Genomic DNA, 12,700 nt, shown 5'->3' on the forward strand with positions numbered 1-12,700 from the left:
ATCAAGTTTTCATTCATGCGTGGGCGCCTCGTCAATAGAAAAGAATTCATATGTGGCTATGTATACGACTGACAGTAATATTTTTCATATAATGTGTATGTATTGAGTTTCGATTTGTACATCTAACTTTATTTGTTAGGTTACGAATTTAAATGAGTTTCATTGAAGGTTGTAAATTATGATAAGCTTAATTGCTCTAGTGCCTTTTGAAAGCATGATTAATCTCCTTACAAAGTGACTCATTTTACACTGTATATCAATATTTTGTGTCTTGACCCAAAAAAAAATAAAAATCAATATTTTGTGTTTCGCATTATCCCTCGCGGTCGAATCCGTCAAATAATATGTTAAAAAAGCCGACGTTGGCATAAATGAGACTCACAACTTTATTCAACAAGGATGTGGGTCCCATCTGCTCATGTGGTGCAGGCAAACCAAATTGCAAGTACTTGAAATTGAAATTGGTTAACAAAACACGGCCGTTTTCAGGTAACTACTTCAACATCTGAGGCGTCATCAAGACTTTACAGGAGAAGAGGGAAGAAGAGAAAAACGAGGGAGGAAAAACAAAAACGGAATTCACAGCTGAATTAGGTGTGGCATTTTCACAAACACTTGGGGTGCAGAGTCTGATTCACCACTGAAAAAAAGCACCAAAAAATGCTGAGCTTTCAAACTTGCCTCCCGCCCATACTGCCTCCCGCCTCTGTGCACCGTACCCGCGCTCTAAACTCTCTTTCTTGCTTGGCAATCTCGAAAAAATCCGATTCGGAGCCCCATCCTAAACCGAGCTCCAACGCAAAACCGAAACCTCGCCGCCGAAAAATTGAAACTTCTGAAGACGAAGATGAAGAGCAAGGCGAGACGTTCCCGACGACGATTCCGAGGAAGCCTCGGCGTGGGCGTAGAAGCGAGGCGGCGGCGGTGGAAGATTACGTGCGGGAGTCACTTGATCGAACATTTGCATCGATCAGAGAGCAGAACCCAGAAATTGTTGAGAAGAAAGAAGAAGTGATGAAGAGGAAAGTTGACGACGATGAAGAAGATGAGGGTTTTGGAAGAGAGAAGAGCATGGTGGTTGAAGAGGAGAGTAGGGATTGGCCTTTGGATGCTGACGTGGGGTGGGGGATTAGGGCTTCGGAGTACTTTGAGAATCACCCGATAAGGAACGTGGTGGGTGACAATGGGGTTGAGCTTGATTGGGAAGGTGAGGTTGAAGATAATTGGGTGAAGGAGATTAATTGCTTGGAATGGGAAAGCTTTGCATTTCATCCAAGTCCGCTTCTGGTTCTTGTTTTTGAGAGGTACAACAGAGCAAGCGATAACTGGAAGGCTTTGAAAGAGCTCGAAAAGGCGGTCAAGGTCTATTGGGATGCCAAAGATCGCTTGCCTCCTCGGGTATGTGTGTTTTATCAGACTCGTCATTTTCATTTTTTGCAATGATTTTTGGATGATTGTTGTTAAAGATTGTAACTTTACCTCCAATTTCTGTTTTTGTATTCAACAGTCGATTAAGATAGACATTAATATTGAGAGAGATTTGGCTTATGCTCTCAAAGTTAAAGAATGTCCTCAGATTTTGTTTCTACGAGGAAACAGGATCTTGTACAGAGAGAAAGGTGAGAAGTTATTTTCCTTAAAAAATCAGTGCTTTTTTTTAGCTAGAACCAAAGCATGGATCATATACTTTTGCAAGTTGTTCCTATGATATTAAGTTTGTTTTGTTTTTGTAGAGATTCGAACAGCAGAAGAATTGGTTCCAATGATAGCGCATTTCTACTACAATGCAAAGAGGCCTTCCTGGATTGATGTCAAGGAGCTATCTCCACCTTACTAGTGGCAATCTGGTACTTAAGAATCTGAATGCAGTAATGTTTGTTTTTTCTTTTGTTTCTTTATGCTTGAAGCTTGATTATGAGTTCTTCCTGATGGCTTCAACATCTGTTTTAATGTTTTTTTGCCCTCCAGGCTTCAGATTATGCGCTGGTGAAAGCATTGGTTAATTCAGAGCTTGGAAGCATGGAGCAAAATCGAGAGCAGGTTGCATTTGCAGGTATAAGCTGATGATCCCTGGGTATTGATTTTGAATGGGTGTTAATTAGGTAATGAATTATTGTCATTTGTGTTTGATGATATCTTTCTTTGACCATACTGATATAATTTTTTATATGAAACGAACCTAATGGAGCTCACTCCTACAATGTCAGTGATTATACAAGATGCTAAATTTGCACAATAAAAAGAATTAGGTACAGAGTGGGAATTGGTTAGCTGTAATTTCAATGCATTCTTCACTCATGAGCTTCTTGTGGAATATGGACCAATTGTACTAGAAGCAAATGTCATGGATATGATATATCATTACACTAATTCACGGCTTGTAAATTGCAAACAAGGCAAGGCAGTGAAGGCACTCTATTAATAGGCTCAGAATTAGAGAACAATAGATCCCAAAAAGTTACATTAGAAAAGATGCATTCTTGTCAAAGGAATGTCAAAGTTCATACCGCATGTTTCTTCTTCTTCCTCGTTCTCCTGGCAACTGCAGGTCCATATATAATTTCCTATTATTCACTCATATTATCATAGGGTAGCTGATAAATACATGCGTATTCACGATTGGGATATGCCTAAACGCTTTGTTTTCGTAACATTCTTATACCAATTGTAATGTATAGGCTAGGCTGTATAAAACTGTTATAATTTGGTTTTTGTATTCTCTCTCACTTCCTAAGCAAACGCATTTTATTCCCCTCTTAGGACGTGTGACTCTCATAAGCGATACTGATTATTGCTGCATGTGTGTTTGTATGCGTTGTGGAAGCTGAAACAGAGTATGCGAGAACCAGGTGAGCAGCCTCTGTGTGTGGCATCATGGGACTGTTTTAATGGTGAAGAGGGCAAATGTAGCTTGCAGGAAAAAGTTGAAAGGTTGTGGAATCTGCAGCTATGGTTTGCTTGCTAGACATGATAAGATTTTTGCTGGTGCGGCTATGGTTTGCTTGCTAGACATGATAAAATTTAAGTATGTATGTCAAGTGTTTAAGATACACTAAACGCAATAAGATCGTTATCCCCTTTCGTATGGTTTTTGCATTATTTAATATATAATTACTTGTTGACTATGTACATTTTTATTCAACCAATACACGCAACTTTTCAGAAAGAGCTCAGAAATAGAGATTAATTTTCTTAAATCTAGTGTCCTTTTAAACTTACAGTTAATATCAAATTCAGATCGTTTAAGGAAAAAAAATTAAATAAAAAGAAAAATAAAAGAGGATTAGGCACTATATAAACAAGTCTTAAATAAGATAACAAAGAAAAAAAGGCAATAAATAAACTTCTTTTTACCTGCTCATGTGAATCTTGTGGTGACTGCAGTGTTTTTGTCCTGGTATTTGGGAAAATCATGTAATATACATGAAACAATTTCCAGTTAATTGTACTGTCCATCCCTCTTGGCAGAATCAAACCTTCACAATCTCTTCCTTTTTTTAATTTACCAAGTAAATTTTGAAAAAAAAAATGTATATATATCTAAAATTGGATATGTATTGGTTTGGAATCAAGTAAGGAATGCAGCAGCAGCAGCAGCAGCATATGGCACATATAGAAGCTAATTGAGGTTGATACGACTCCATAAATATGCTTAGAGTCAGAATTAGAATTAGAATAAGAAGCCACCTATATATTTTTGTGAAGGAAATAAATGGCAAAGCTTCTTCATATTCATACCGTCACCACCACGGCTTGCTTCTTCCTCCTCCTCCTAGTCCTCCTAGCAGCAGCAGCAGCAGGAGGTCCATATATACTTATAATGGAGTTTGATTTGTGTTGGGTTTTTGCTGTGTTGTGTGTTGTTTTGTAGTTGAAGCTAGTGGAGTGGTGGGAGTGGTGGCAGGTGAAGAAGAAGGATCAGACGAAGGCGAGCCTCTTCGGTGCATAACCACGTGGGACTGCACCAGTGTCCAAGCTTGCAAGCAAGAATGCTCGCACTATGCCAGTAGCTATGGATCCTGCGTAACTTCAGAGCCTCCTCACAAAGTTTGCTTGTGCATGGTGCACCTATGACTGCCCACGCCCTCCTCCATCGCCCTATCTGCCTATAAATTAACATACATACATACGTGTAAATAAAACCTCACATCCCGTCTGTCTGTATATGGGATGGGATATTTTAGTACTTGTGCAAATATGATTAAAATCACATAAAATACTACAAGGCTATTGTAGTATAGATGCTCATGCAAGGTCGTTCTCCTCAATGACTATTTAGTAATTTATGTAAAATCAAGTTCCAATTAACTACCTAAAATTAAAAGTTGAGAAAGATGATTATGAAATTGTTTGATACTAAAAACAAATTTTAAACAAAAACAATTACAATTGAAGGAAAGAGTTTTAAATACCAATTTATAACAGCACTAGGGTTTCACCATCACCTAGCAATCCTATGAATTTTTACCAATTACTTATGATTTGCGCATGCCACTTTGAAGGTTAGGTTTTCCTGATTTATATTATACTTGTAACCTCCAACATAGAACGTATATTCAACATGCAACTCGTTCGGACGTTCGAATCAAATCTGAACATGAAAGACTCATTAGGCTATCTCCAGCCATGGACTATATCCCAAATATAACCCCAAATTAATGCAAAACTCATCTCCAGCCATGGGCCAAATTTGGCCCTTTAGCCCTCCAACCGGGCCAAATGTAGCCCAGCTTTGGCCTAGGCCAAATTTATAGTGGGCCCCATCCATGTGCTTTTCAACAACCAATCATTAAAGCACTCCCCACTCCTCTTTCTGAAAATAATAAAATATGAATGACCATAAAATATAGCTCTGCATGGCTGGAGATGGAAAAATTTAGCAATGCACTATTCTTTAAAAAATTAATATTTTGGGGGGCTAAATTTTTAGCCCTGGACTACATTTAGCCCTATGGTTGGAGATGGCCTTAAGTTTTGTGAAAACCCTTTGAAAAACTATGCAACCCTTAAGACGTGGTGTTCATCTTAAGTGAAATTACAATTATTAATCACAAGAAGCCATCGTCAATTTTGGGGAACCTTCCGACCAAAATTGCATCAAATTATTTTTCTAAAGATCCTAATGGTGATCAGGCATTAAGACAATTAGATAATTTAAAACAGTGATTAACAATTCAAAGTATGCATGCGCACACTCATAAGCAATTAAATAAAAATTACATATTCATGCTAAGGTTCAAGGCTTCACCCTAGTAAAAGAAAATTAGTTAAGCATATTCATAATTGAAATCCAAGAAAATATCATTCGAATGAATAAGAATGAAAACACCTGAAAGTCACAAGAACTCCAAAACCCTAGTAATTGCTCTCCACAATGTCACGTTCAAAAGCCAAAAAGAAGTCTCCCAAAGTTGCTGTGAAAACCATTAAATACTTCCTAAAACCTAGTTGCCCAATCCCCACAAGGAAACTAAGTTAAAATAAAATAATACTATGATATAAAATCCAAATTGGATTAGGAGAATCTGACCACAATCTGCCCAGCCACGTTTTGGCCTCAAATCTCCTCCAAATCCAACCAAGATAGCTTGTTTTCAAGACAAAAAAATATTCTGAACACTTCTCCAGAAGGCCACGAACCCATCCGAGGTCATCTTGGGCTCCAAAAACGCAATAAAAGCCCAAAATGTCATTATTCTAGCACTGCGCATCGCTCCTTTATTTATTCACCAGGAAAAAACTGCTTAGTAAAAAATATGAAATTTTGATACGATCAAGCTAAGTGACTCACGAACGTCCTATAACTGGAATCACTCCAAAATTCATCCATTTGATTATGTTTTGCTCCAGATGAAATCGAAAGTCCTATATTGAAAATATAATTCAAAGTATCAAAATTCTTCCAAAATGTTAACCAAAATATACTAAGAATGGGGTTAAATATATAATATAAAATATACCCATCAAAATACCCCCAAACTTGCTTTTTGCTTGTCCTCAAGCGAAACAAATCTAGAAAACAAACACAAAAATTAACGAACTAAAAACTTTAAATAAAACCTAGCTAAACAAAATTTCCATTCAATTTGCAATCCATAGCAAATTTTAAAAATTAGAACATCTGTTCACTAGATCCAACTAATCCCACCATAGATTCTAAGCTATTTAGAATCGATTAGAAAAGAATTCACAAACTTCCTTCGGTGTAAAGTGAACCATCATAGTTAAGGAGACTCAAGTAAAACCTTTACCCTTCATCCCTTTTATTCATACTTCACACACTTATAGAATCATTCTTCTTCTTCTTATTTTTATTTTTATTATTATTTTTTTCCAGTAATAGTGGTGGTTGTGCAATGTTGGTTCCCTTAAGCTTTCGATTCAACCCATGTAGCGAGCTTTAGGTCAATGACTCCCAAATCACTAAGACTTTAGGGCACTAGGCCCTAAGGACTTATTAACTCTAAGCTGAAAAGGCTACGAAACCAACCACCCTGCCTCATGCCAAAACTCTACCGTTTGACTCAAGAATCAATGTTGATTAGGCAGGATTGGCCCGGTTACTAACAAAAAGCTTTGGGTAAGGCAATTATTACTTTATAACACATACTAACTCTTTTTGTTTTTTTTTTGGTTTTTGGAACAAAAAATAAAATACACTGGGACAAAAAGTAAGTATTTCAATCTCACTCTCCACAAACCATGTTGGTGTGATGTGCAAATTTCAAAGTATAATTCATGAATTAACGTATAAGCAACGATAAATAGAAAAGACTCCAATGTGAGATTGATCTTCACCATGTCCATTTGTTCTAACATTTAAAATAATCTATGGATATTAACTTAAAAATGAAAATTTTTAACAAGACTAAAAAAAAAAAAAAAAAAAAAAACTCAAATCTCAAATTTACTATCCCACTCCCAAACTTAAATCACACATTGTCCTCAAAGTGTGGAAAAGAAAATAAAGAAGTTAATAAAAATAGTAAAACCTAAAATAAAACATAAAAAATATGCGTGTGAAAATAAAGGACAATACTTAAGAAAAATTAAAATAAGAATAGAAGGGAAAGAACACATCTTGGACGCCATCTGTTGTCAAGCCTGGGCAAGTGGAATGGACGCATGGGCAAGTTGTCAAGCATGAATTGTTGTTGACTTGACATTCAATTTTTTTTATTTCGCTATGTGATTGCATGTCACTTAATTTAGTTATATCAATCTATTGTGGTAAGGTCTCATTCCTTACTGAGCAGTGGTTGCTCATCCTTTATCCTGTTTAATTTTTCAGATGAATTAGTGGGCTAGACGAGGACTAAATCGATTGAGGTGGAATTAGATGAGAGTAGTAGAGCTTTATTTATTTCTTGTAAAGTTGTAAGATTTCAGATGTATTTTTTTAAGAGAAGTTTATTTTAAATCCTGTTTCAGCATCTTTTTATTTTATTTTAGTTTTTATTTTCTCACGCACTGGGCGCAGGGTTTCCACAGACCCCCGGATCCAGGGCGTGACAATAAGTGCCATCGATAAATTTCCAGAGGTCATGATCGACTAAAAAGGGTTTGAGCTGGCGGAGCCAAAGGAGATAGTTGGAGTCAATAAGCTTGGTAAAATGAGAAGAGTTGGGGCTAGGGAGGGAGATGGTGGATTCAGACGAAGCCATGAGGTGGACCTAAATGAGAAGATGATCGAATAAGGGAGAGGGAGAAAACCCTAGGTTAGGTAGAGAATATATTTCCTTGTATTAAACTGATTATACAAAGTCCTTATTTATACTGATACATAAAATCTACTTAAGGTAGGAAATAATATAGACATGAATACAATCCGATTTACAGCAAGAAAAACTAATTGCTAGGAGGAGATTGTGAAGTTGACTTCCGTGTGTGCTAGAAAAGGAAAGCTGCGTTAACATTGGGACTCACAGAGGGAAGAGAGTGGCTAGAGTTTTTCCCAAAATTTTCCTCAACAAGTGTTAATTAGATAACAAAGTACGTTTAAAAGCTTTTTCCTCTTTTTATGCTTTATAAAAGCTTTCCTAGTTTTCCTGTCTATGCTAGTCTTGTTATTATGGATGTTCAGTACATGGAGAAGAGAGAGAGGGGACATAGATTTATGCTATCCTTCGGATCTGCGGTCCCCCAACCTCAACACAACACTACATGTGAATTTCATGTTGTTTCTGTTTCTTGCTTTCTTTTATGTCAACAACATTCCATGTGAGTGTAAATTAGTCTAAATTGGACCCATTGATGCTGATTGTGACTTTAGGTTATATATATATATATATATATATCCTTGGGATGGATCGCCCTTCTCCATCGATAGAGATCTTCCTTAATATCTCCCTCCCTCCCTTTCTTAATTAGCATAAATTGTTGAAATATACTTAAAATCAAACATGAAATTCTCGGAGACCATAGTTGCGAAAATCAAACATGAAATTCTCGGAGACCATAGTTGCGATGGTTTTAGGTATTGCTCTTTCCTTCAACATTGGGGGAAACATGAGCTGCAATGCTGCTGGACAGTATGACTACTTTCAGTTTGTTCAGGAGTCTCCTTTTCTATTTTGCAAAAATATTAATGGAAAGGGATGCAACATCCTACCTCTGCCACGGATATTTACCATTCATGGCTTGTGGCCAAGCAACTTCACACATCGTCATGAACCTTGCGTTGGTGCACAATTTAGTAGAGATGTGGAATATCTATCATACATAAATACACATATTGAGAATAATGCATGCAACTTTTGTTATGTTTCTCGTGTTTTGTTTAGTTTACTTTTGGTTTTAGTTTTTTGGTGCTTTTTTGGCATGAATGCGCGAAATGATATTGAATTTTTCTTTGCCATTGTTAATAGATGAATGAAGCCTCCAATGATGAATTGCGAGCTGATCTGGAGTTGTCATGGCGAAGCTTCATCAGTGGGCGGTCAAATATGGACTTCTGGGAATATGAATACAACACACACGGCAAGTGCTCCGACCACAAGTTTTGGCAGACGCGCCAGGAGTTTGTAGAAGCAATACAAACCTCATGCTCTATTTTCTAATCGCTTGCTTGAACCAGGCAAGTCATATAGTTTTACTGGCCTTGAACAAGCCATCCGATCATTTATAGGCGGGAGCAGACCTCTTCTCCTTTGCAAGCAATCCAGTCGGGGGGAACACTATTTGCTGGAAGTCGTAATTTGCTTTGATAACAGAGCAATTAATCCAGTGAATGTGATCCACAATCACCTGTGTACGTAGCTATGTGACGCGATGAACTAATCGTGACCATGATCGTAATGCTTAATTTGCAGTCTGTGTTATATATAATCTATGTTTTGATTTCTTAATGCACATCCCCATATAGTTTTGCAACAGGCATAGTCATCATGTTTATCTGGAAATGGAAAATCATATATGAATTTCATGCATATATCAATTAATACATACAAAAAATGAAAACTCTTGTACGTACAGTGAGAAAAAGATGAGAATTTTCTTTCTAAAAAATCAGTGCTTTTCATTAGTTGTTAGAAATTAGAAGCTTGGATCATAATGTTGTATCAAACTCGTGTACATGACACACTAAGAAATTCTATATTGCCAGATTTTCTCATCTCTCAAGTTTGTTGCCTCCCAAGACCTATCGAAACTATACTATTCACATAAACAATTGGCGGATCCAGATTCGACATACAAATTTGTATAGTAGGAAGAGACATTCGGTTTTCGGTGCGGAGGTTATAGCAGATTGTGCATCCATCTTTGTCAACCACAAGAAGCTCATCGCTTTTCCAGAGTGCCAATGCCCATCCGCCCTCCCTGAGGTCCATTATGGGGATCGATGCGAGCTCAAAACCTGCGTGTTTTGTCCAAACACAAGCACCAAAATCATCATCCATCAGCCACATTCCAAAGTATGGACTAACATCATAACTGTAATGCCAAACACAAAGAGCTATGGAAGATTCATTCCACACTGTAAGCCGCACGAAAAGCCCAAAAAAAGTTGTATCATGGTCTAGCAGCTCATTTGGTAACGCTACCTCATCACTCATGTCAAACGAAACCATCACTTGCCTAATCTTTTCTTCATATCGCATTTCCTCCACATCCACGAATTCCTTTTGTTGCTCAGATCCCAACCAATAACACATCCCCTTCAAGTGTATCTGGAACCTTTCAGGCCAAAGGAAAGTAGTTTCTGTTTCCAAAGAGTAAGTCTTGATCTCTCTCCAAGAAGAAGATTCTTCACTACTTCCCAGCGTGTATACTTGTACTCTCAGAGGATAAATAACCACAGAATATAATGTATGAGCATGCCTTTGCGAACCATAAAATATAATGTTAACAACTTTATAAGCTTTAGATATAGGATCATACCCAAATCCCATGGCCCATTCGAGCCGATAATCTAATGGTAGATACGGGGCACGCTGCTGATCTAGGGACTCCCAATCCGTAAAGTATTTCTCCTAGGGAAGAAGCTTGAATTCCTGAATTGCCGGATTCCACAAAAACACCTTACTATAATTATCTACGTGTACACAAATGATTCCATGACAATGGCCTACAATCCTAAGTTCTTCACCACCACTCATTACACTCATAGAAACTGGAACATTGATGTCCTCCACCCTAGACAATAGAAAACTATGCGCACCACCATCTACATCCTCGCAAAAAGTAAGCACTGAGAACACAGATTCGGTCTCGCTAGCATTCGGATCCTTATTAGGGACTAATCGCTTCAAAAAGATTGATTGATTGTTGTGCAAGCAATTGGAGAGCTGGTTGCCTACGAACCTGGGATTGTTGATCAACGCATACCCATTTGGCCGCACACTTGAATCGCATAAGGGATTTCGGAGGTAGACTTGATAGAATTTTTACCAATAAATCTTCCCCAATTTTGCAACTGTGTGCCATTATTTCAGCTACATATATGTCTCAACCCTTTCCGTCTTTTACCTCTTCTTCTTTTGCGCACACAAACAGGAAATAACAAAACAACACCCAGGTGAAACATGAGGAAAAATTATCATATCTGTATTATATATAAATCAAAGAGTAAAAACAACGTAAGACTTTCTAAAGTGTAATCCACAGAGAAAGTTCGATTAACATCGTATTCAGAATAACAAATATTAAAAGGGATTAAAGTATACCAAACCATATTAAACATTACAAAGAAAAATAGGTATATATAGTTACCTTATAATGAGTGGGAAGAGGAACATAGCAAATATACAATGGAAAGAAGCAAATTTAAGGTTTGATCATGGGATGAGAGAGAGAGAGAGAGAGAGAGAGAGAGAGAGAGAGAGAGAGAGAGAGAGAGAGAAATGCGGCAGTAAATCCGGATCTGTTCTCCCCAAAATTGGTGTCCTCATCATTTGTCTCTGCTTGACATGTGTTCTTCACTTTGATTGTATATATATGAATGTGTGTATGATATTTACGGTTAATAGCATGAAATAGATACATAACTTGCACATCACATCGCTAATATTTTCAACAATAAAATATAATAATTTCGATATTCTTATTGAAAGAATTCAATCAATTGTCCATGGCACAATAGGAAAAAATATTACCAGATTTTCTCATCTCCCAAGCTTGTTGCCTTCCTCCCAAGACAGAAACTATGTATTCACAGGTCCATTATATTCTTCAGTAATTAGATTTTTTTAATGGATCATAATAGGGTGGAACTCTTCGAATAGGAAGACACGTACGGTTTTTGGTACGCAGGTTATAGCAAATTGTACATCCATCTCCGTGAACCACACAATGCCAATGCCCAATCCAACCGCCTGAGGTCCATTATGGGGCTCAGTTCAAAATCCAAGTGTTTTCTCCAAACACGCTTGGCAATGGCAACGGCAACGGCAACGGCAACATCATCCATCAGCCACATTCCAAATGATTCAAAACCATTACTATCATTCCTACGCACGCAAGCCACAAAGACCAATGCAATCATTCCACCTTACTATAATCAGCTGACTATATTCACTTCAACCTAACAGGAGAAAGTCATGTCTGGAAATGGAAAATCTAAATATATGTTTTGCATCTTATATTAATGCAAGTTTAACTATATATATCTTGATCATCAACAACTACAATATAGAAAACCCTCCTTGTTCATCTTTACAAAGAAAATGTCAACTAGGATAAGTGGGAAGACGCGAAATTAAGGTTCGATCATGGCATGAGGGAGAGAAATGCTGCGCTGCGAGTGAGAGAGCTTGAGCTGTGGAGGGGGCAGAGAGGCGAATGTCTCTTTTGTCTGTAAGGTGTTTTGTAGGAGGGATTTTGTCTTTATGGGAAGGTCTAAATATAACCCCCTCCTGCTGACTTGATCCACCATAAAGAATTTCATCCCAGCAATCCCCTCTTTCGTCATATATTTTAACTGTATAAAGAAAATACAAAAAAGGAAGAGTTTGAATAAAGAAGAAAAAAACCCTAGCAGCTGCCGAACCCCACTCGACAGTCACTCAACCCCGATAACCGGCACCCTCTGCTCCTTCTCTCTCCTCGTGATGTGATGTGATCCCACATCAGAGAGAGAGAGAGAAGTGGGGAGGGATAGTCTTTGTTGGGGTTGGCAAATTACCAGAGAATGGGGAGTAACCATTGCATATTTGCATGTTGATAGTGTGTTTTTGGCTTTCTAGCGTTCTTGTGTGAAGAG

The 12,700-nt window shown here is 37.6% G+C and overlaps 1 protein-coding gene and 1 pseudogene across 3 annotated transcripts; one reads left to right on the plus strand and one right to left on the minus strand.

The window, feature by feature from the left end:
• Nucleotides 506-3,192, plus strand: LOC18768074. Of its 3 annotated transcripts, none has more exons than XM_020553797.1 (5): nt 506-1,398; nt 1,508-1,619; nt 1,734-1,847; nt 1,969-2,053; nt 2,761-3,192. In XM_020553797.1, exons 1-3 carry the CDS (start codon nt 661-663, stop codon nt 1,835-1,837), a joined length of 954 nt encoding a protein of 317 aa, XP_020409386.1. In that variant the 5' UTR covers nt 506-660; the 3' UTR covers nt 1,838-1,847; nt 1,969-2,053; nt 2,761-3,192. The 3 variants fall into 3 exon arrangements, with proteins under 3 accessions (XP_020409386.1, XP_007200435.1, XP_020409387.1); XM_007200373.2 differs by having other exon boundaries at nt 2,825-3,192; XM_020553798.1 differs by having other exon boundaries at nt 2,834-3,192.
• Nucleotides 9,618-10,926, minus strand: LOC18766663 (annotated as a pseudogene).

The sequence above is a fragment of the Prunus persica genome, chromosome G8 (assembly GCF_000346465.2).
Source record: "Prunus persica cultivar Lovell chromosome G8, Prunus_persica_NCBIv2, whole genome shotgun sequence".
Lineage (NCBI taxonomy): Eukaryota > Viridiplantae > Streptophyta > Magnoliopsida > Rosales > Rosaceae > Prunus > Prunus persica.